Here is a 22485-nt window from a genome sequence, read left to right as displayed (position 1 = left end):
TTGCTGTTGGTAGAACCAGACGGTCGGGTTTCTGCAGGTGCTCCTACGTCACTCCTTACCCTTTTCTCATAACATTGAAACCTAAAAGCTTAACACTCCATTGATATTCGCATTTCTACTTCGGGAACTACGTGTGATGGAGTGCTAAGGGCTACATTGTCTCAGCCCTATGAAAAATGGTATGCATATCCTATCCCATTTCCCCAAGAACTGTTGTCATCGTGTCATTATGCCGCTTACTATCATCCTCAAGTTTCCTAATGCATCCATCATATCTACCTATAATGATTGGCAATTCGAGATTACCAACCTACTGTCGGAATACTACCAACTAAAGCATAAGCGCTGCATTATGGCGTAGTATCCGGTGCTAAGTGCATCCGGACCTTAACGCCGTCCCCCGGCATGAGCACTGTCATCCACGAGCGTTTCGCATTATTGCTTCCCGGGGACGGCTCCATTTTGTCAAAATGCATGACGAACCTGGCGACAGCGTATGATACTTGTGTAATCGAGTAACCCTCTGTATGGATAGAATTAGCTTAACACCCAAACGAAGAAACATGTTAGGTCTGAAAGTCTACTTACGGCCAACACAGACTTGAGGTCCACCGCTGAATGGTGTGAAATCCCATCCCTTTCTCCTGCCTCTCCATCGCTCGGGGCGGTATTCGTCGGCATCCTCTCCCCATAGGTCTTTTCTTCGGTGGGTATAGTAAGTTCCGAGCTGCACTCTAGCTCCTTTCCGAACCGCCACGGGACCCTTGCCATCCGGACCGCCCCCCACGGGAAGGACAGTATCCCTAATAGCCTCTCGGACATTGATAGGTCCGGCGGGGAAGAGCCTTAGAGTCTCCTGGATAACCCACTGAAGATACTCGCAGCTCTTCAATGTCTCCAACGTGAATATCTCCCGTCTATTTGTTTCAGTGCCGAATTGTTCGATAACTGCTTTCCGGAGTTTCTGGTATATATCCGGGTGTGCCCCAAGCATGCTAAATGTCCACCCTAAGGCACCAGTAGACGTATCCATCCCTGCGACGAGAAGGTGCATTACTTGGTTCACCATATCGCTCTGCGAGGCTCCCTGCGCCACCATCTCTTCAATCATATTCGAATGCATCCCGTCTTCCTTTTCCTCCTGTGTCCGTGCAGCAGCACGTTCTCGGATATCGGTTATATACGCATCAACCATAACATACAGTTCTCGGCAAACTCGTCTGAACGCTAACCCGTCGTATACCCAGTACATTTTCGATAGCTTTATTCGATGTCCCACGTAACTAGCCGCCTCTAGGAATTTATCGTCGAATCCGTCTAGGAGCGACTTGACATACATTTCGGCGGGTATCTTCCCGGCGCGGACTAATGCTGCTGTCTGCGTCTCCGCCGAAATACCGAAGAGAAACTGCGTCGCTGTATCCATCGTTAGACGATAAAGATGGTCCTGCGATTTTGTTAACATCCCACATAGAATCATGCAGACCAATACTAGTTACCAAAAGGTCCACATCGTCTGTCCAACCGTCCGCTTTCGGTTTTCCCAGGGCGGTAAACACAAGCTCCATATGCCTCTCGCTATCAGCAACATTCTGATCGAATCTTCTGCGCGTAAATTGGGGCTTGATCATGGCCCGCCAGTGGGCCCATATCGGTCTAAGAGACACCAGTCAGTAATTTCCAGGACTCAGTTATGTGGAATTCGTATATGTCTTATGTTGACATACCCATCCGTCGTGAAAAGCCCAGGCAGAAGCAAAGGCCGGGCCGCTAGAGACCTAAATTCCGGACGTTTGTAATCGTCGAAACAGGTTGCCAACACTGCTTTGATGTTCTCGGGTTCCACTGTGTTGATTCCCTTCTGCGTTCCTAGTACAGGAGAGACGATGGCGTGGGTATTGCCGTGTTTAGCGTATTTGCGCTGGAAATGCCCTTCAAATAGGTCGCCGGCTACGGAAGCCTTGTATACCTCGTACTTACGCCCGACGCTCCAGGGCAAAGGGAACGGATTCGCTGCTATGGGAACCGGCAGACATCCGCTGGCTTTGGCGAAGCGGCCGAAGTTGTAGTTGCGTAGAAGTGTCCTCGCTATCCTGTCGGCGATGATTAGCACTATGGCAAAAAGACACCATCTTCCTGCTCGCGGCCATGTCTCGTCTATTATGCAGTCGAAAATATACGAGTTGGTGGCGGGCGGTGGGAAATCTAGAACAGAGGAATTCATGTTCAGCTTGATACACCGAGCTCGCTGCTTTGAGGGCCGATCAAACACTTACAAGTCCCGAGTATCTTCACATGGAAGAGATGACACCGCTATATATGCGGCTATAGTAAAATATCTTATCTTGAATGGTGGATGTATTATCTGGTCTACGTAGCTGGACCGTCGAAGACCTGCATATACTAAGTCTCAGCCCATCGGATAACCACTCCAATGGTGATCTATCTACATACGGACCCTGCAGGAAACCGCGATATTCTCAGCCCATCTAGATCTTGGTATTGCGCTGGAAGTCCTTAAAACCCACCCTTACCTCCCCCAACAGCGATATCTCCATCCCTCATTGGACAGCACGGATCTTTTGAACGCTCCCCGATAGATACGCAGCCCTCAGGCACCGAGTACTCTGAACCGTCTCTCCGGGATGTACTAATTTGGTTTATCTGCTCTTCGACTGGCCAGCTTGGGACTTTGTAAGAAGACTACTTCGAAGCAAGGGGAGCTAAAATAGACTTCTAATCCTTAGCCATCGCATTCGCCCCACATGCGAGATCTAGGCGCAGCCCTACAGCACGCATGTCGTCTAGGATTATACGTAGGAGGAAACTATGCTGACTGTGCTAGGCAGGATATGGAAGCGTCGGTACCGTATACTGGGTATCTTGGATGTTCTTGGCTTGTCTTCCACGTGGCGAATTAGTCAGATTCACGTTATTTAAGTAGGTATTATGTATAGATGCTATGAGATAATCTGCGATATATCGTAGCGTTATCCAGGTTGCGCCAAGTTTTGTTCGGTGTATCCAATGTATAATCTGGTTCCCGCTTTCGCTGTCAATGAGCGGCTAGTGTCATTCGAATCCGTGGATGCAAGTAATACCCGCTCACCCACATAAGCGGATAGGCCTAGACAGAGGTATCCTTTCGATACTACGGAATGGTTGAATATGTCGGATACAGGTGTTGCGCTAGAGCTAAGAAGATTATTGATAGGTAATAAGTCCTATGAACGAACCACTTAGTCGATTCCGTAGGTGGTGGATGTGGCGTCTACTGATGAGACCTTGCTGAAGATAGAGTGGCATATCTCCCCTAGAAGTTATTAGCTATAGTATTGTTTTTCCTCTTGATCAGGTATTTTTTCAAATTCTTTAATGCCTTCCGTCTCGTGACGCGATTTAGTATTCCCCCTACAGATTCTGATTCCGACGAATCCGAATCATAGGTCCACGTTATTATCTTTGCACTACGATCGTCGGTCTCAGACGCCGAGTCTGCAGGACTATCTTTCTCCTCCTTATCGTCATCCGAGTCCGATGTATCAGCTCTCTCGTCCTTTACAGACCTCAATTTATGGATTTCTTGGCGTTGACTCTGTATATGTGAGAAAGTGTTCTCGTATCCATTGTGTATGGGTAGGTGGATGCTTACACTGGTGAGTGATTTTGGCAACGCGAAACAGTACCAACGTTCATGGGCAGTCTATAAAAGTAGGTTTAGTGACATATCTTAGATACTAGGGATATATGACCGCACCGTATTGCACACGATATCGATATCCGGAAACCATTCTGAGAGAAGGGCCTCGAGTTTTGACAGATCAAGCTGATATGAAGAAATCCGCTCCCAAACCAGTGATGAATCTATTATGATTTGTCGTGGCCCCAAGCTCACTGTGCTTGGTTTCGGCCGATATTCTGTGACATCGAGAGTCGAATTGACCTTATTGTCTTCCTCTGGAAAATGCAATTCTGCATCATCCGGTCTTTCGGCGTGTGCGAAGCGTTCGGTATACAGTTTTGCGGCTTCGCAATAGGCTTCATAGTCTGTGAGATATTTCTCTGCGATTTCGGGTACAAGTGGATCGTCGATATTGGGACTTGCTAGTAGGCCGCACAGGGCAACGAGGAGAGACCCCAGAGAATAGTGGTTGGTGATGTGTTCGGAGAACCAAGGAAGGGCTCGCTGGTTCGTTGCGCCGCTGGCGTCATTCAGAAGACTGGCGTCCCGCCACCAAGTAGCGTAATCGGCGCAGACCTTCCCCTGCGGATCGATGTTCGGATGGTATATTTTTGTGTGAAATTTCAACATTGGGGGTTTCGACTCGGTAATCTTGACTGTCACCCAAAATGTACCCCCTTCAAACGGTGTTCCTGGTGGCCCTTCAATGCTAGCGACTATTCTGTCCAACGTATCTCCCATTGGTGCAGCACTAATAAAGGGGATATTAGCCCGGCGAATATTGCGTAACTCGAGAAACATGCGACGGGCGAGTGGGATGCCTTCGTGGGCTCGAGCAATTAGCTTTGCGCAGTTATCGCGATAGACTTGATTATCATGGTCTCTGTTGTTTTCAAGAGCTTGGCCGTATTCAAGATCCTTTGTAGAAAATGCCAATTTCATCGTGGGATCTGTCGTTTTACCATTCATGAGTGCTGCCATCCACCTCTGATTTTGAGGCACATCTAGGGTGATATTTTGAGTTGCCGTCGTTTCAGGGGGGGGACTAGTCCCAGTGTTGATTCCTTCACCACTTCGAATTGTGGCTCGACCATGCGGCTGTGATGCTTCTGCAGCTTGTGCTTTCGACAACATAGTTTTTAGATGATCGTATCTGCCAACTTGTGACTGTTCTGTCCTTGCGGTATGATAAGATCGTGAACTCGATGTTACGTATGTTAACCTGGTACTAGCTGTATCCGAAATTGCCCGGATAGCTGGAGGCGCCGAGGCCGACGATCCGACTAATTGTAGAAGCCTTAAACTGCTGGCGTCGGAGAGAGATTCGATCTCGTCTATTAAGATCGACTGTTGTTGAGCCGATATACCAAGTGCGCTAGTAATACTTTCCAGTGCGTCAACCAACTCACGAATATTGGTTACTAAGCGCTCAAATTTCTCGTAGTCATGTATTGACCAACGAGTGACTTGCCATACGGACGCATCCTTTTGGTTCTTTTTTATCCTCGCTTTGAACCGTTCATACGAGTCGCGAAAGATTGACATACCCTTCGAATTAGAGCCGGCCCATATCTCCGAACACTCGGCAGCTCTCTCTTGTTCTTCAGAGGCATATCTACCTGTAATAGTATCTGCCTTGGATAATAAGTTTTTGAGTTGGTAAAGAGTCGTCTCGATATACGGTCGAATATCGGGTCTGTCCAGAGCGCGGTTATATGGCCTCGGGGTTCTTGCGCCAGGGGGTGGGGCAAGCCCAAGTGTTTCTCCCCATATTACCAGTCGAATCTGATGTAATGCGAGCTAATGGATGTTGTTAATTGTCAGTATTGTCATTACCATCATTGAAAAGAAATAGGTAGGTATGTACCAGAGTACAAAGTTGCTCGAACTCTTCGCTGAATTCTCTCGCACGAACTACGATGTTGAAGTTCTCGATGCAAGATGTGAAGAGTCCAGCAATCCCCAGAACGCCAACCGCTAACCCTGCGACCTCCATATAACTGAACTGTTGATCTGGGTAACAATGGCAACAATATCCTATAAGGAGGTGGATATGACAAAGCAAGCTCTTTGTAATTATTTCATCACTAGGTAAATACGTAGTATTTGGGTATAAGACGTTAAATTAAGTTGAGAAGTTATCACATCTAAACCCTGGAATTCGACGAGGCTATAGCCATACCTAATAGAATACGCGCCTGTTGCACTGCCTCGGTGGTATGCCTCGCTCCGAGGGCTGACAGCTGTCACATCACACAGCCTCCACAAAATCAATATTTTCGCTCCTAATTAGCGGCCTCCCGGGGTGCCTCCCCCCTAAATAGGACAAGCTGAGGGGTACGCATCCCTGTATGACGTCTACCAACTGGCGCTACGCGAAACTCGAGCAGGACCAAGTTATCGTTTAAATTAAAGATGAATTCCTTAATTGAATCGTTTTATTGATATTAGTTGTTACCTTTCGTATATGAGTACGCGAAGCTCCTATTTTGAAGTTTTTAGGAACAATGAATACTTTACACCCCCTAAACTGACTTGCGACTTTTACCGATTCGGAGCGCCCTTCGCCATTCGAATCAGGCCTCCTCGGCGAAAGGGAGAATCTCAATGGCGTATCCTATACACCACGATAAAATCGACGGTAGGTAATTTCATACCTATCCAACACAGTCTAGGCAATATAGCAACCTATATATACGCGAGACATAGAAACAATGTCCAATCTAGCAATCCCCCACGTGCCCCTCCCCATACCGAGTCTCCCCCGAGCACAACCACCAAAGCCCCTGTCAGCGGATTTATCGCCCAGCAGCTCAGCGGAGCTGACGAGCAGCGGGCTTGGCGAATAGGACTCCGGCAACGCGCAACGTGCTCGCTCGCCGTGCCGGGGTAACCGGACGACGGCGCAACGCCCAGCATTTACGACCTCCCCAGTTCGGCATTTTCTTACCTATTTACATGTCCAATAGGTAGAGTATGGCGTCTTGGGGGAGGGTGGAGGGGACGCCGAAGAGCAGCCAGTGGCTGAATTCCCGCTCCTTCGCCTGCCGTATGCGTTATAGTCGCGCGTGGGTCCCGGTCTAGGATAGGAGCTAGAGTCAGGTACGCGTCGAATATAAGTATTGCGTCGTAGATGTCGTGTTTATTTACTGGATGGCTGGGCATGTAGAGTGTAATCATCCCATCTTTTAGCTTTGCGCAATGAGTAGACTCCTGGCCACCGTCTCCCTGGTTGCTGGCGCCATCGGCGCTACTTTACATCACCAGCCAGTTGCTGCCGCTGTCGCTGCGTCGTCCGCTGTGAATAAAACGACTTGCAATGGCGTAAATTATGAGTACGAGGAGCTGGCTGGCTACGGATACGTTGTTACGGATGCGAAGGACAAGTTCAACGACACCCTTGGAGGACTCGGTTCATCTATACATCTAGAGCGTGGCGCGTGGAAGAAGCTTTCTAATGGGAGCTATTCTGGCGTATTGTGGTCTTTACCTGACCGTGGTTGGTGAGCATATACTTTTAAAATTGATGGAAAGTTGTTTCGTGCAGGAAATGGCGCGTTGTATATAACTACAAAAAATATTGACGATAGGCATCAGGAATACCGAAGGAACTCTGAATTTCAACCCACGAGTCCACAAGTTCAACATCATTTTCACTCCGCAGCCTAACGCAACAGTGGCCAGCCCATCAGGTCCGAACTTGTACTTCGAGTATTTGGACACGATACTTTTCTCTGGACCCGATGGGACGCCTTGCACTGGATTGGATGCTGATGCGACGGGGCACGTCTCATACCCCGGATTCCCTGATCTTCCCATTGCTACTTACACTGGCGATGGCTTCGGCAATGATGGCCCAGGCGGTAAACGCATTCCGGTCGACGCAGAAGGGTTATATGTGAACGAAGACTCGAGCTTCTGGGTGTCTGATGAATATGGCCCTTATATCTGTATGCGTATCTACCCGGTCTTGAATGTGAGTAGGGAGTCTCCGCTGACGCTAGCATTTAGATTTGTTCGGTCCCGATGGGAAAATGCTGACAGCCATTCGCCCTAATGATGCGATTGTTCCCGTCCGTAACGATAACGTCTCGTTCTCGGCTGATAGCCCTCCACGTTATGTTGATAATGGGGAAGGTAATGACGTAGACCCGGCTGATCCCGATAGTGGTCGCGATAATAATCATGGTGAGCTAAGTGATTTTCCATATACGTGGGTCTGATATACAGTAGCAGTTAATGATTATGGCATTTAGGCTTCGAGGGTCTCACTGTTTCAGACGACGGCAAATCGCTGTGGGCACTCTTGCAGGCTGCGACTGTTCAAGATGGTGTAAGTGCGACTTCTTATGAAATCACGGCTATCGACTACTGCACCATCCCCAATAGACAACATTTGCATTAGCTAAAACTGATTCTAGGGCCTGGAAAAACAAACCATGCGATATACGCGTTTGGTCAAATATGATATTTCGAATCGACTTTCACCCGTTTACGAGGGGGAGTGGGTTGTGCCCCTCCCCTTGTACAACGACCCCACGGCAAAGCCATCGAAGAATCCAAAAGCTGCGGCACAGTCTGAGATACACGCTCTAGACAACGGCCAATTCTTTGTCCTGTCTAGAGATGGAGGTGCCGGGCACGGGGCTGACAGCTCACTTTCCGTTTATCGTCAAATCGACGTGTTCGATCTCTCTAACGCAACGGACATCAAGGCTGCTGGGGGTTATGACTGTGTTGGTTGCAATGTTGCCAAAGAGAAGAGTGGAGAGTTAAAGAAGAAGATCACTGCTGCGACGTATTGCAGCTTCCTAGACTTTAACGTCAATGAACAGCTGAACCGATTTGGTGTACATAACGGTGGTGATCAAGACCAATATTTGCTGGTAGGTCATCGGATCCCAATTGCCGTGCACTTGACTTGCACATCCGATCTGGAATATGATGCTAACTTAGCGTGCTCGGTGGATAGAATGAGAAGTGGGAATCCCTCGCAATGGTTCCTGTTGAGCCCAACAAGCCGAACGGAGGGTTTTACGTCTTCAGCCTTAGCGACAACGATTTCATTACCCAGAACGGATCCATGGGTGGTGGCAAGTTACCATATGCCGACAGTAGCGGCTATAATCTAGATAGCCAGGCTCTTGTATTTAAGATCCAGATCTCGACTTGAGATGATCTCGTACGGCTACTAGTCTTATTAGTAATACAATATTGACAACCCTACATAGTAGTGAAGCGTTGTCAGTTGACCTCGTGAGAAACGGCCAATGGATGCATTCGTTCACGAAAAGGAACGATAAGAGAAGAAGGGTTCTTCCTGGTTCAAGGATCCCTGACTACTACACTAGGTAGGCAACGTAAGGCTTTGGTTGGGCAGCAGGAATTACGGGGGAGCACGTGTTTATCAAGCATAAGCTAACGTTTGAATATTTGAATGTATGTGTAAGACGGTGCAAGAGATCTAGGCCCGTGAGGCGGCGAGGGAGGCCGGGAAGGTTGTAATTCTCAATAGGATTGAGTCGTGAGAAATAAAAAATGCGGAAGGGAAAATGGAGAAATGCCATCTCGATTTCCTAGGTGCACGGACCATATCACATGGATTTTCATGGCACTAGTAAGTACATAGTACCTGGTGTAACGAAGCATTGTACTAGCAGCACGGATAAGATTCCAGTTTGAACAGCGACGTCACTCTGCATGATAGATTGGATTATGAGATCTTGGAAGTTGAAGCTTTCATCAGGAAACGCGAAATGCTAGATCGCCTTTAGCTCCATCTCTTGATCGAAATTAAAAGAAGACATCATCGTCTATCTTATTTGATACGCGTATAGCCTAGCTTACTCACCAGGGAAAACCGGCAACTACCACATTGGCGGGGAGTCTTGTGACAGTCACCGCCTGTATGATGAATATGATGAACAGATTTCTGTTCGTGCTTCCTTGGGCAAGCTGAACATGGTTGACGTTTGCCAGATGTAACTTTAATGAATCTCACCGTCGCACGGGTTATAGCCTGCATCATATCAATAGGTAGACAATCGTCCAGACTTTCGATTTGACAACCCAAAAGCTGCCCAATTGCTAACTGCTAGGGCGTTCCAGGAAGCGCCGGGCCTCGGCCACCCATATGGGTACTGGGTAGGCAGGCTTTATAATTGCTTCCTGTTAGCGCGGTATTTGATGTTGGTAGACGAATAAAAATAGTAAATCATTAAAAGTGTTTCATATGAAATTTGATATGTCTGTTGGACGAGAGGCTGAAGTTGTTAATAACATTCTAGGGGTTTACTGAAGTAAAATACTGGATCATAGACTGACAGAATACTATTAAGCACTTTTCTGTGTAGGTAGGTACCTCCTTCTCTATGGTTGATCGCCCGATCAATCATAGTAGAATACCACTGACAGCTTCTAAATGTTTCCGGGATTAGACTGGAAATTATCTAGGTTAGATGTTTTACTAACAGACTTTCCATAGAAGAAGCTTCGTTTGCTTAGCCTCAGGTCCGAAGCTGTGAACGTCCTGGTTTCCTGGCTCCCTCCCGGGGATACCTTGTAGTGTGGGTCGTTGGGTACTTAGTGGCTGTACAATGTACAATACATGGCGCTAATAGGAAGACGAGCAAGCATCACCAGTTCACTGATGTAATGTCTTAAAAGAGCACTTGCTTGCCCCTCATACTTTCAAACTCAATTCCACGCTTGAACAACTTGTCATTTCCAAAATCGATTCCAACTGAAGTTCTTTTAAGCTTAAGGTTATCTGCCACCCGATTTATAGTCGGGGGTGTTTCCATACACTCGGCGACAAGCTTCTTTTTATATACACACATACACAAGCACAAACACCCTTCTACTGACCAGCTGCCGCAAACCGATCGTACAGGGTTGTTGTGCCGCTCGTGTTTTTTGGTCAGGTTTAACAGTCAGTCCTCGACGGGTAGTGTCGCATCAAGGTCACACGCAGCAAGTTGGTGTGCGTACTTAGGTGCAAATACCCGGAACGAAAACAAACTACGAAGTACTCGAACTTGCGTCGCCAAGTTGTATTCGACTTGTGCAGCTCGTAGCGTGGTGCAACTGTCAAGCCACTCACGAAAAGTTGCCCCGCCGCACTTTCCATAGCGATCGAAATAATACGTTGGGATTCCGGAAGTTGCGTACCCCCTCCTGTCGTCATAGCTCGAAACCGGTATCCACGCTAGCCCATCGCCTATCGCCCATCGTTCGTCGCCAGTCTCCCGGTAATTAACGTTATTATCGCTGAACGCTATTCTTCCATCTTTATCCCTCTCATCATATATTCACGATATCTCTAAATTTACTTTTTTGAAACATATATATATTATACCATTCTTAGAATGGCGCACATGCGGGTAGAAGATGATTTAGCTTATGGAGAGTCGTACGGCGAAAGGTGGGACAGAGATCGCTTCGTCGTTGAGAGAGACCGCAACCGACCAGGCCCAGAGCAGAGAGATCGCTTTGAGGAACATGACCGTTACTTCACTCGCGGTCCCAAAGGTCGGGTCCGTGAGACCTCAGTCGATGAAAGATTCGAGCGAAGACCATCGCGACCGTGGGACGATGAGCCTCCGCTTGAGAAAAGGTACTACGATGACCCGCCACGTTTCAGGCGCTCTCCACCTCCCGAGATAGAGCAACGTCTCGTCATAGATCGTGAGAGGGACCGCGAACGGGAACGTGAACGCGAGTTTCGTCATCCGTCACCTCCACGGAGACCGGGTCAATTGATCCGACGTCAGTCATCTCTAGACACATTTGACAGACGCCCACCGCCACGCTTTTTCGAAAGGGAGGAACCTGAGCCAATTATTCGCCGTGCAGACTACCGCCCCGAGCCACACAAGCCCATTCCCCTTCCGCGATCCAGAGCATTACCTCCCCCGAGAATATACGCAGAACGCGACCTTGAGCGTGACTTCGAAGAAATCAAAATCTCTGAGCCCGATCGATATGGCGACGATGAATATCATGCATATCCCGAGCGTGTCCGAGAGTTGGAAATCGTCAAAGCCAGGAGACGGCGCGATAGTGGTAATTCCAGACGTGTCGAAAGCCTTCGAAGTAGAAGTACCGCATCGGATGACTCGAGCAGTAGTGGCGGTACTACCGTCACTGCTAAGAGTATGAAGAGTGCTAAGAGCATCAAGAGCGTCAAGAGCGAATATCCCAAAAAGGGAAAGACGAGAATTCCGGTTAGGCTCGTTTCCAAGGCCGCGCTGATTGATCTTGGTTATCCGTTTGTCGAAGAGGTATGTCTTGATGCAATATTCTTACAATTTATTTTGGCCATTCTAACAATCGTTCTTAGGGTAACGTCCTCATCGTACAAAAAGCGCTTGGTCAACAGAACATCGATGACCTTCTGAAGCTAAGCGAAGAATATAAGAAGTCCGAACTAGAGATCGCCGCTGCTCGGTCATCGGCCGCAGGTCTTGTGGAAGAAAGAAGAGAGGAAATATTTACTCTTCCACCGCCGCCACCGCCGCCACCGCCTATTGTTGCACCTCCCCCTCCATCAATTATTCATACTGCTGCGCCTGTCGCCCCCTCTCCGCCACCGCCTGTGGAGATGGTCAGGGAAACTTTCATCCGTGAGGCTTCACCTACTCGAAGCTATCGCAGTCATCGCAGCCATTCCACTTCTACCACCCGCACCCCGGTCATCATGGAACCACGAGAACGGGAATTTAGCGATGAGGTTGCCGTCGGACCTCTCGCATTAATTAGCGACCGACGGCGAGGTGATAGAGAAATCAAAATGGAGATCGCGCGACTCGAGGCAGAGCGTGATTTATTAAGACCCGAACGACGGCATCACCACCATCATTCGCACTCCCGTCACCGGTCCCACAGTCACAGTACCGAGCGCGAACTAGTATCGGCCGAGCGTCTGCCAACAGGTGAACTTGTCCTCTACGAGGAACAAGTGGAGAGGATTGAGGAACCACGGCGCGGGGTGCGCATCGAGAAGGACAAGAAAGGTAGGATGTCCATCAGCGTGCCTAAGTATCGCTAGGTGAAGGTGCGCTTCCTCGCATTGAATTATCGTTGATTTTAGAAGAGACTAGGCTAACATCGACTTTCTAACAGGACCCCCACCTAGTCTAATGAGAGCCATGCTTGCAACCCTCACCTAGTCGCTTCATTCTATTCAACTACCTCTCTAATTTTCAGACTATCAACCTTCGAAGCGAAACAAGCAACCGATATCAGCCTTGACGTTGGAAACTTACGATAATGCGAAATGATTTATTGAACTGCTCAGATTTAACGATTACACTAAATCGGTATTCACGAAATTATATCATAGATTGGTGTGTGGCGTTCTACACAAGCCTGTGGGCAAATTTCTGGTGTTGGCGAGGATGAAGGGGAGTTTATTGCGCACAGTTTGGTCAAAGACAGAGCCTCCATCTAGGACTCGAGTTATATATTTGATGATCTTATTCATTGTTGGTCTTGATTCAATTGTCTGCTTGTCGCCCGACTCTCGCACCGAGAGTTTGGCTTCCTTGTAGTGGAACATGATGATGATCTAATGACGTTTGATGATTTCTTCACATATACCTAATATTATTTTCATCTAATTCCATATTCTATTAATCAGATGTATGAATATGAAGATATACCTAACCTATGATTAGCGAAACTCATACCACTAGTGAACTATTTTAGCTAAGGCCGACTGCGAGACAATGTGTAGTCCACGATCCATCATCGAGTTATCCATCAAAGACATTCAGACACGACCGCTTGTTACGACAATTACTTCTTCATATCAGGGTAGGACCAATCTCTCAATTGAACAATCAGAACAAAGGCCTTTCTTCAGTCCCACAGCATTGGCGAACAATGCATTCATATCCTTTAAGCCCACACAATGCCGTTTGTCAACCTACAATATATATGAAATGCGCCCGAACCCACTTTCTTTTGATGCACGAAGGAATCTCGGTTTCATCAGCTGCGATTTCTACTAAACCCCATATTAATCACACATAACAACACACAACCCCATTCAGAAATGACGCGCTACAACAGAGGCATCGCCGGCGAAAAAGCCGCCGTGCGCGAAGAGCAGCGAGAAGCTGCGCGCCAGCTCGATGAAGATGCGTCGCGGAGGAGGCCGAGTCTGGGGGAGGTGGAAACGCCTACTAGTGCTACGGAGGAGAAGAAGACTTGGCTTCCAGGTAAGTTCATTGTGAAGAAACCTACGAAGGCGGCGTGTGGTAGACTTGTTGTGGAGAGGGAGGATGCTATGCCTTTGCGGATGGAGAGGTGTCTGGATATGGCGCCCGTGAAGAAGGGGGCGTTCTTTTATATGAGTGCGAGGTATTGCGAGGATGTGGTGGATTGGTGTCGGTTTAGTGAGGAGCAGCAGGGGGCGACGTTTTGAGGTAGGTCGGTGGGGTTGGGTTGGTTAGTTGGGTAGGGACACGCGATGGTGAGGGTTCACCTCGGCCGTAAGGAGTTCTGTTTTGGTGTACTGCGATATTGATACCAAGGTAGGTATTTTTTAATTGTTGGGATGTTTATATCCATTAATACGTAATGCATTGTTCATTTAAACAAATCATTCCGTTTTCTAGGTGACTTTAAAGTTGTTTGTTTAAGCGAAAGGGACTCGGTAGAGAAAAGGGGCAGAAATTTCTGCATCTACACCTACCTACCTATGAATACTAGGTACTCACTAGGCATAAAGTATATCTTACAATATCGTGTTGATAGAAATACCATGGCTAAATCCCCATGTGAATTCCTTTGTTACATGATCCCCTTTGATCGATGTACATTATTGTTACTCGTTGAATACATATCTTATCAACTTCCTTTCATCTTATGTATCCCGTTCAAAATAACGTACATGATATATACGCAAAATATATTAAACGATCGCCTAGTTAGCTGCGACGGCTATGCGTACCCCTTTGCTTCCAGCCTTGGGCATAGGTACGAACATGTCGTGGTCGTAAAGTATGTCATCCTCTGTTGTCTCGAAAAGGCGCGCTCGTGGAAAGACACGTAAGGTGAGCGCAGCCAGAGCTACATATATCTCACATAGCGCAAGGCTTTATGTATTCAATTAGCATAAATTTGTCCCGTATTTTCTCTAGAATTGAGTGAATAAAATGGCGACTTACTTCATTCCTAGGCAAGAACGACTCCCCTTAGAGAATGCGAACATGCCACGGTCAAGCTGTTTTCTGTTCTCGGCATCCAACCAACGTTCCGGTTTGAATGAGTAAGAGTCGGGGAAGATGTCTTCATTGTGGTGAGATATGACACATGACATGCCGATAGCATAACCTTTGGGAATAACATATTCAACGGGCTTCTTGTTCCATTCTCCACGGTATACTAGGTTCTCTTCAGTTGCGACGCGTGGTGAACGGGCTGAAACACCTATTGTGAAAGATATTAGCCATTTCAGATTTCTCTCTAGGCGAGGAAAAACAGGGGCGAATGAAGGACCGCAACTTACCATAAGAGAGGCGTAGCCCCTCTTGAATAACTCCATCAAGATAAGGCAGAGTCTCAAGAACATTCCAATTTGGCAGATGTCGGGGATCATCGATGGCATCTTCAAGTTCCTTTGTCAATTTTGCCAGCATCTCAGGCTTCGTGAGCAATACGTATGTGATGACAGAAAGAGTCCAGCTCGCAGTAATCGTCCCTGCGCCAAGAAGGGCCGCCGCTTCGTCACCTAGAACCAATGCTTCCTTCTGCTCACGTGGTAATTCTAACAAGGAACTGAATATAGTAGGTCGATCTCTCACTACGCCCGAATCGAGTTCAGCCTGCACGCTCTTGACCTGCTTTGGCACGTCGACTCTGAGCGTTCGGATGAGGAGCGCGAAGTCAGCGGGAAGGTAGTCCATGAAACTTGTGTTTGTTAGAAAGTTCGGCAAGTTAACATCATGTGAGAAAGGGGCAACGAACTAATCACCGAGACTGAACAGATGTCTGAGAACGGGGAAAAATCGAAGGGCGAATGCAGGCTTAAGTATGGCGATTTCGGGGACGTGGAAGTTAGGGTACCACCCCTCCTGGTCCAGAAAGCCGAAGCTTTCGCCAAAGCAATAAGATGAGATCGTGTCTGAAGCGAAGCAACTATAAGCCACAACAACGTCGATTGGGCTATCTCCAGATTTTAATATCTTGTCACAGAGGACTTGCGACAGCTTATGGATATCATCTTCCAGCCGTGAAATCATCCCCCGAGCGAAGAATTTGGCCACGGGTCCTCGGCGTAGTTTGTGCAAGGCATGATCCATTGTGCCAAACCCCGACTCAGTATGTGCCGAGCCACTGATAAGATGCAAGGGCTTGTTCCGCTTACGATTGCCAACAGCGTAGATCTCGTCGACGAAGTTTATATCACTGCAGTGCACCTCGTCGGGACTAATACGAACGATAGGTCCTAGCATTGTGTGTTAGTTATCTACTCATAATGAGTTAGGAAGGCTTTGGCCATTACCGTATTTTTCATGCATCTTCTGGATCCGTTTCGTATATCGGCCATACTTCATCAGATCGTAGTAGAACTCGGGCAGGTATGTTCCTCTTGAGAGCCAAGGCCCCGGAATATGGCTTAGGGGATGAAGCGGTGACAAGTTGTATAGTGTATTGAGTAGTTGATATATCATCCATATCCCCACTGAAACAGAAAGTGATAAAACTAAGTGGTGGACTGTTAATAGTTCCGCATAATCCATTTTGATGAGTAAGTCACAGCATATGGAATAAGGGGTGAGGATTGAGATGGGATACCCGGATTCTGTCTCGGCCGAGCTGTTGAGTTGGCAATAATATAGACCATGGATTTACTGTAGCATTGCGGGATTGCTCATATTTATACTCTTCCTTAATCTTGAATGCCCCAGGTCTACCTAGATTTGTAGGTATAAACCAGTCCGAAAACATCCCATGTTGCTGAATAACCCACCGTAACCCACAAAAGCTACGCTCTGATTAGTTGAGAGCATCATTTCAACTGGTACACTAGACCAGGTGAGTTGTATTCGCATGGGACTGTAATAGTAGACCTGAACTATCGAGTCAAGAAACATCGATGGGTTGGCACGAGAATACCCCTTGGCTAAAATTCGACACCTCCAAAACTCGAAAGCCGGTAGATCATGATCCGGATTTGTACTTCATTCAGCGAACTTACCCAGTAACGTAAGCAGCAAAGTAATGCAGAAGGGTCAATATCAAAACTGATTCGAGAGTGGCAATTATGCAAGTGCCTCGTGTAACAAGAAGATTAGAGCTATGATCGCGAGGTGTAGCCATGATACATAACCTCCATATTGTTGTGTTTGCTAGGTGGTTATGATGCGAAAAGCCTGTGGATTCAGTGCGGAAAGCCTCTACGGAACCGAGCGCCTTGGCTGATATTCTTTTTATTGGTTAATATCCACCTATAATATCTGCATGATATGTAATACCACGCTAAAAACAACCAATCAGAAGTATTTACCATCTACGCGGTAATACCTTGTTCCGGGATTTACCTTGTCTGGTCAGTGCACTATGTGGATCACATAGTGCACTGACCGTTTGTGGGGAATTAAAGCTTGACCCATGCCGTCACACCGTCGCTACCCACTTAAACCGATCTTGGTTGCCCCATAATATAATATTTAAATCCGGGCCAAGCCCCGTGTTTTCTCTAACACACTTACAACATCCAATTCGCTCATGCGACTTTGACCAAGATGTATTCCCGCGATGAAATTTCGAGTGCGGTCTTGAGATTATACCAAGAAGTCATACGGCACCCATATATGGACGAGAATGCACTCATTTTACCCCCTCCGAACGGCTGGGATACCGTCAGCATCGAAGGGAAAAACGAAACTGTCATGGACTTACTTCGTCATCTCCCATACCTCCGCTCGGTCAATTCATTTCGCAAACTCCTTATTCATTGGGAGACAATTCCTATTTGCTACTCTAACCCCGAAAACTACAACTTCCAAGAAGAAATTTATCCCCTCCCAGCCCATTGCGTTTATCTCACACGCAGCCACGACCGAGAAGGCACATCTTTAATCATCGACACTAACGAAGGCACCATAACTGAATACTCCAATAGCGGGACCGAAATCGTGCTTCCTTACGAGGAATTTGAAGCACTTCCCGAGGCAGAAAATTGGAGAGGGTTTCGCACAACGCCCGCCGTTGAGCTATTGGATACCTGGCGGCGAAAATATGAGAAACTCGTCTGGACGCTCGTACCGAACCCGATAGGCAGGCCGCAGACGGGTAGGTTCTATAGTCGCGCCGATTCGCGTTTTGAAGAAGAGCAGTTCCTAAACCAAGAGCGGCTGGAGCCGTGGCAGCTTCAAGATGACGTCACTCCCGACCAGGAAAGTGAATTCGATAGGATACAGCGCGAAGCGAGAACGAGAGCGAAGAAGCATGCGGGTGATGTTTATAATACATATCTCCGCTATGGATGGCCCGATCACTTCGATAAGGGGCGATGCAGAGCCGAGTTGTTGGAGATGGAGAAGAACAGAGATGCGGATGAGAGACGGCACAGGGATGCATACAATCCAGATGCGGGTCGATTTGATTGAGACAGCTAAATGGCATTGCATGGAATGTTCTCGTACTATTCACATAGATATATGTGAATTATCGACGACTATTTAACAGGAATAGGTTGTGCTTGGATTGAGCTACAGTCTAAATCTTGCCAATCATAAACCAGTTACCCGTGGTTGCGCGGGTGTTCCACGGGGGCCGCTAGAAGCAGTGGCGCTGCTCACTGGAGTAACAGCGGCTTTTAGCACTGTCTGTGTTGTTGATGCGACTGCTGTTTGAACTTGGTGGTATCCAGGCTCATCAGGCTGCACGACGCGCGCTGTTTCAATACCCAGTACCTTCATCTCCTCTTGGCAATCAGCTGAACTACATCTCAGAATACCCAGATCTTCCCTTAATTCCTCATCCGTGACACGCCGAGTGCTGTTTCCGTCGTCGAATACCCAAGCATTGGGATCTAGGTCGTGTGCCTTCCTATCTCTCTTCGTGTATCCTGGCCTAGGCTGATGGTTACCAAGTACATCTTGTGGAATGAGGCCCTTATAGTTTCTCCTGGCATACGCTTGAGCATCCTTATGTGCATCATAATACTCGTCGTCTGTGAGCAGCGCGAAACCGGGATCGTACAAGAGTGTACTCGGCCAACACGGGTTTGCTGTCAGCCCATATTGGTCGCCGGCCGGTCCTACAACACCATTATCGAAGTCGATTCTGACTGCTTTGCGGGTCGTTCGCGCGGAATAATGCATGATTCTTATCTTGTATCCTCCTTTGTTTATATCTTTGATATGACTTACACCGACTTTTTCAACGGGGAGATCGCCGTGGTCGTCGTATCCGCAGAACCTCAATCTAAAAAGGGATGAGCCGGCCCCTCCATTCTGGGATCCCGGAGCAAAGCGTATGTATTGTTTGGGAGAATTTTCCCTCCCCTGAAACTGCATAAATGCGGCAGGCGGATACTCGTCGGGCTGACAGTTCACGTTGGCGGACTGCATGAAACCGTCGTACCTAAATACTGCTTGTTAGCCATTTGACTTTGTGGATTCTTCAATATTCCTCTCACCATTCTTCATTATGATCTTGATCCCACTGATCTGCCCACGGCCGAAGTGGCCGCCAGTAGGTGTGTATAGGACACTTTAATGTCTTCCATTCGGGATGATGGTCAATCACAGAGCTGTAATGCAAACATGCCTGTTTCCACCTCGAGCCGGTGCAGACCGAAACTACCGGGGCCGGCTCGTAGGTCGTCGACGCCGTACATACGGAACTGTCCGGGCCATAACGGACAGGTTTACCGCAGTTGTCGGGAGCATCCGCTCGCTTACAGTTAGCGGAGCTCGTGGGCAGGGGGCTATGGCTGGAGGGTGCTGCCCTCGAAGAAACTGGCTTCGTCTTAGTTTCCATGGATATGGTGTGCTTCTTTCCGAACACTTTAAATTCGGCTTTCCCCTCTTTCTCGATACCTTTAACGCAGAGCTGGATGAGTTCCGGAGTCGCTGCGATCTCCGCGGCATCTGCGATCCAACCTGAATATAAGTGTGAGCAGCAAATACGCTTAGATTGCTGTTAATACGAATTCTTAAGACTTACCGATAATAGGGATAAGATCTTCCACGAGCTCTAGCGGTGCTAGGAGTGCGGGGACGGCGATTCGACAGAAGGCTTTTGCTGCGACATCGAGCGCCAACTGTTCTGCGGCCGCTTCTACTGCGTCTTTCGCCGCGTCCGCAGCTTGCTTCGCGAGGTCCGATTTTGAGGGCGGAGGTTTGAAACCTGAGCAACAGTAAGATTGCAAGCCACCGTTGCACGTTTGGTCTTTCTTTCCGCTGTGGTTGTTGGTATCGGTGACAAGTTCGGTTTCATCTGATATTAACATGTTAGTCTCATCTCGAGATTGTTAGTTATGACATACCATCTGCACAGCCAGAGATACACGATAACCCCACCCCACGATATCCGCGCCATTGGCATTTACCCATGGTAGTTCCATCATTGCAGCATAGGTTTCGATATTGTCCCTTAGGGCAACGTCCGCTATCAAGTTGTTAGCATTAAAGACGTGAGGAAAGGATCTCTACCCTATGGAGACGGAGGGGAAAGAAAGAAAAATCGCGACTTACCTGGTGGACAATTGACCAGGTTGACCATTCATCTGGGTAACCTGGTTTGTGCCCTTCTTACATTTGGCATTGCAGTCAGTAGTGTAGCATGAAAGTTTACCAGCCTGGTCAGCAGAAGATTGCTTGGCATTGTTTTGCTGGTCCTTGGTTACCCCCGAGACTAGATTGTTTGACGAAGATTGGTCTTTTTGGTCAATGGCCCAGACCATCATACCACCAAGACAGCGGTCATTCGCAAACGACTTTAGAAGAAATAGTCAGCATAGTCTAGCCGGTGGAGCTGGGAAAACTTACCTTCTTCTGTGCGAAGGTGTCATCGTCGTCATACGACACCCATTGATTACTATCCCAAGTAATCCATTTGACACCTGCAGTCTTATCCCATGATGGTTTGAGACTGTGTTGGTCAATTATATCAACGATTTCTTGATAGTCGAGAATACCGGAGGTAGCTGAACAAGGCCCAGCATCGGCACCACCGCTGAACTGGCACACACCGTTCGGTGTATTACATGAAGGGTCTTTCAGAGTGAACGAGCGACCGTACTACTGTGTCTTAGTACTCGGTATTAGGTAATTTGGCATAGAACTACTCACCCAACCTTGGCCAAGGACAACCTTTGATGAGGCTACGCCTGCACGCCATAAAAGCCCCAGGCCGAGGTCGATTTCTGTCAAGTTCGTATGGGGAGCAATATAGGCGCCGACGAATTGCGAATCAGCATCCCATGTCCCGTGTAAATCATATGACATGAGATTGAACCTGGTATTTATTAGTGACAACATATCTAAAGAAGGGAGAGCAAACGAACCAGTCGACATAATCTTGCATTGCATTGACATCAAAATGCTGCAAGTACCAATAGCTGGTTGGCAATGTCACCGTCAGGCCTTTCGAACCTAATCCCTGTTTCAACTCTTTCACCAATGTCACGAAATTGTCAGTATCTGCAGGCACACCTCCGCGGTCATCTGCACCAGGATATTCCTGCATGGCGCATTAGATTGCGGAGTATTATAATATGCGCAGAATGGTACTTACCCAGTCGATATCAAGACCATCAAATCCATAGGTGTTCATAAATGATAGGACACCCGAGATGAACTTTTGACGGTTCGCGGCGCTGCTGGCCATGTTGGAGAAAGCTTGTCTTGTTGGGCCTGGATCTGTAAACGACCATCCGCCAACGGATATCCACGTCTGAAGACCGCTGTAGGTCTGCTTCAAATCAGTGAAGCGATGATACAAAGTCGCTGAGTTTGAATCCATGGGGGAGATCTGGAACGTATCCGGATCAAAGAATGCGAATGCGAAATTCACGTGAGTGAAGCCAGCTAGATTGAGGTCCTCCGGTTGTACCTTGTCAAGGTTAGGGAAAAGAGCAGAAGTTGATGTATAGCGGACATACACTTTGACATTTGCGAGTTGAGGCCCACGACTCATAGTAGCCTATGGTACGCTTGTTCACACCCGAACTTGAACATGATGGCTTAGGTGCATCACCGCATGTGCCAAAGCCAGTTTGGCATCCTTTACCACAGAAATCTGAGGTGCTACCACAAAACCTAGGAGAGATGTAAGTGTCCAGCAACATAAGAGTAAGATTGATATATCCCATCAGAGCTTACCCGAATTCAGAACAGCAGACATTCAAAGGACATTTCTGCTGTCCGGGTTTGCCATATTGACCGCATGCTGCTTTGGCATCACAGTTAGAAGTACAACCCGTACCGCATTCGGCTGGCGAGTAGCCACAAAGGCCGTTGCTTCCACAACAGGCGCCGTTTGGACAAGGTGTGTTAGGGTTACAAGTGCCAATGGGAAGCGCTCGAGAGACAAGTGATAAGTTAGGGTTAGGTGAGCTACCGTCAATAGGGGATGCAACCGCAACTGCACTCAAAACTACCCCTAGAAGAGCCGCTTTGAAGAATTTGGCGGCCATAGTCAAAGATGGCAGTAGACTGATGACATATGCAGAAGAGAGAGAACCCGGCGATACTGAACGAGGCCAACGGGGGATGATATTGACATCAACCATCTCGGAATAGACGCTTCTGCTTCCTACCTCCTATTCCGGTATATACCGA

The 22485-nt window shown here is 47.8% G+C and overlaps 8 protein-coding genes across 8 annotated transcripts; 4 read left to right on the top strand and 4 right to left on the bottom strand.

Annotated features, from left to right (window-relative positions):
* Window positions 1–84: 84 nt before the first annotated feature.
* GGS22DRAFT_198154 (cytochrome P450) lies at window positions 85–2224 on the bottom strand (the record flags this gene model as incomplete). Its single annotated transcript, XM_047966099.1, has 4 exons — window positions 85–523; window positions 589–1447; window positions 1500–1656; window positions 1728–2224. The coding sequence occupies 4 exons, from the start codon at window positions 2222–2224 to the stop codon at window positions 351–353; spliced, it is 1686 nt and encodes a 561-aa protein (XP_047822238.1). The 3' UTR covers window positions 85–350.
* An 893-nt stretch (window positions 2225–3117) lies between these two features.
* GGS22DRAFT_96814 (prion-inhibition and propagation-domain-containing protein) lies at window positions 3118–5799 on the bottom strand. The gene is made up of 4 exons (XM_047968568.1): window positions 5550–5799; window positions 3758–5482; window positions 3653–3703; window positions 3118–3595 (listed from the first exon to the last, which is right to left on the bottom strand). Exons 1-4 carry the CDS (start codon window positions 5676–5678, stop codon window positions 3314–3316), a joined length of 2187 nt encoding a protein of 728 aa, XP_047822237.1. The 5' UTR covers window positions 5679–5799; the 3' UTR covers window positions 3118–3313.
* A 1010-nt stretch (window positions 5800–6809) lies between these two features.
* Window positions 6810–9182, top strand: GGS22DRAFT_155781 (esterase-like activity of phytase-domain-containing protein). Its single transcript, XM_047960266.1, has 7 exons — window positions 6810–7185; window positions 7280–7632; window positions 7694–7870; window positions 7939–8015; window positions 8104–8568; window positions 8655–8870; window positions 8936–9182. Exons 1-6 carry the CDS (start codon window positions 6884–6886, stop codon window positions 8853–8855), a joined length of 1575 nt encoding a protein of 524 aa, XP_047822236.1. The 5' UTR covers window positions 6810–6883; the 3' UTR covers window positions 8856–8870; window positions 8936–9182.
* A 1201-nt stretch (window positions 9183–10383) lies between these two features.
* GGS22DRAFT_155770 (uncharacterized protein) lies at window positions 10384–13327 on the top strand. Its single transcript, XM_047960265.1, has 3 exons — window positions 10384–11964; window positions 12024–12696; window positions 12806–13327. The coding sequence occupies exons 1-3, from the start codon at window positions 11050–11052 to the stop codon at window positions 12850–12852; spliced, it is 1635 nt and encodes a 544-aa protein (XP_047822235.1). The 5' UTR covers window positions 10384–11049; the 3' UTR covers window positions 12853–13327.
* Window positions 13328–13739: 412 nt separating this feature from the next.
* On the top strand, window positions 13740–14111 carry GGS22DRAFT_185777 (uncharacterized protein; the record flags this gene model as incomplete). Its single annotated transcript, XM_047964372.1, has 1 exon — window positions 13740–14111. The coding sequence occupies one exon, from the start codon at window positions 13740–13742 to the stop codon at window positions 14109–14111; it is 372 nt and encodes a 123-aa protein (XP_047822234.1).
* A 432-nt stretch (window positions 14112–14543) lies between these two features.
* On the bottom strand, window positions 14544–16518 carry GGS22DRAFT_96755 (cytochrome P450). The gene is made up of 5 exons (XM_047968566.1): window positions 16194–16518; window positions 15656–16136; window positions 15198–15598; window positions 14857–15118; window positions 14544–14784 (listed from the first exon to the last, which is right to left on the bottom strand). Exons 1-5 carry the CDS (start codon window positions 16429–16431, stop codon window positions 14613–14615), a joined length of 1554 nt encoding a protein of 517 aa, XP_047822233.1. The 5' UTR covers window positions 16432–16518; the 3' UTR covers window positions 14544–14612.
* An 888-nt stretch (window positions 16519–17406) lies between these two features.
* Window positions 17407–18540, top strand: GGS22DRAFT_96735 (uncharacterized protein). The gene has a single exon (XM_047968565.1). The coding sequence runs from the start codon at window positions 17437–17439 to the stop codon at window positions 18301–18303; it is 867 nt and encodes a 288-aa protein (XP_047822232.1). The 5' UTR covers window positions 17407–17436; the 3' UTR covers window positions 18304–18540.
* GGS22DRAFT_198145 (glycosyl hydrolases family 18-domain-containing protein) lies at window positions 18365–22340 on the bottom strand (the record flags this gene model as incomplete). The annotated part of the gene is made up of 11 exons (XM_047966098.1): window positions 18365–19282; window positions 19338–19803; window positions 19868–20140; window positions 20190–20311; window positions 20398–20639; window positions 20692–20943; window positions 20995–21160; window positions 21210–21385; window positions 21440–21757; window positions 21807–21963; window positions 22027–22340. 11 exons carry the CDS (start codon window positions 22338–22340, stop codon window positions 18427–18429), a joined length of 3342 nt encoding a protein of 1113 aa, XP_047822231.1. The 3' UTR covers window positions 18365–18426.
* Between the last annotated feature and the right edge of the window lie 145 nt (window positions 22341–22485).

Source organism: Annulohypoxylon maeteangense, assembly GCF_022496945.1.
Source record: "Annulohypoxylon maeteangense strain CBS 123835 unplaced genomic scaffold GGS22scaffold_3, whole genome shotgun sequence".
In the NCBI taxonomy this organism is placed as follows: Eukaryota; Fungi; Ascomycota; class Sordariomycetes; order Xylariales; family Hypoxylaceae; genus Annulohypoxylon; species Annulohypoxylon maeteangense.
Note: the sequence above shows the minus strand (reverse complement) of the source record. Positions and strands in the feature narration are given on the sequence as shown.

What these genes read in the sequence shown, in the direction of transcription:
- GGS22DRAFT_96814 (XM_047968568.1), bottom strand. Translation starts at nt 5,678, where the DNA reads ATGGAGGTCGCAGGGTTAGCGGTTGGCGTTCTGGGGATTGCTGGACTC. An exon ending in TCGATATCGTGTGCAATACG is followed by an intron (nt 3,704 to 3,757) that starts GTGCGGTCATAT and finishes CTACTTTTATAG; the next exon opens with ACTGCCCATGAACGTTGGTA. An exon ending in TGCCAAAATCACTCACCAGT is followed by an intron (nt 3,596 to 3,652) that starts GTAAGCATCCAC and finishes TCACATATACAG; the next exon opens with AGTCAACGCCAAGAAATCCA.
- GGS22DRAFT_96735 (XM_047968565.1), top strand. Translation starts at nt 17,437, where the DNA reads ATGTATTCCCGCGATGAAATTTCGAGTGCGGTCTTGAGATTATACCAA.
- GGS22DRAFT_96755 (XM_047968566.1), bottom strand. Translation starts at nt 16,431, where the DNA reads ATGGATTATGCGGAACTATTAACAGTCCACCACTTAGTTTTATCACTT. An exon ending in CTGTTCAGTCTCGGTGATTA is followed by an intron (nt 15,599 to 15,655) that starts GTTCGTTGCCCC and finishes AACAAACACAAG; the next exon opens with TTTCATGGACTACCTTCCCG. An exon ending in GGGGCTACGCCTCTCTTATG is followed by an intron (nt 15,119 to 15,197) that starts GTAAGTTGCGGT and finishes CTTTCACAATAG; the next exon opens with GTGTTTCAGCCCGTTCACCA.
- GGS22DRAFT_155770 (XM_047960265.1), top strand. Translation starts at nt 11,050, where the DNA reads ATGGCGCACATGCGGGTAGAAGATGATTTAGCTTATGGAGAGTCGTAC. An exon ending in GTTATCCGTTTGTCGAAGAG is followed by an intron (nt 11,965 to 12,023) that starts GTATGTCTTGAT and finishes AATCGTTCTTAG; the next exon opens with GGTAACGTCCTCATCGTACA. An exon ending in CATCGAGAAGGACAAGAAAG is followed by an intron (nt 12,697 to 12,805) that starts GTAGGATGTCCA and finishes ACTTTCTAACAG; the next exon opens with GACCCCCACCTAGTCTAATG.
- GGS22DRAFT_155781 (XM_047960266.1), top strand. Translation starts at nt 6,884, where the DNA reads ATGAGTAGACTCCTGGCCACCGTCTCCCTGGTTGCTGGCGCCATCGGC. An exon ending in TCTTTACCTGACCGTGGTTG is followed by an intron (nt 7,186 to 7,279) that starts GTGAGCATATAC and finishes GATAGGCATCAG; the next exon opens with GAATACCGAAGGAACTCTGA. An exon ending in ATCAAGACCAATATTTGCTG is followed by an intron (nt 8,569 to 8,654) that starts GTAGGTCATCGG and finishes CTCGGTGGATAG; the next exon opens with AATGAGAAGTGGGAATCCCT.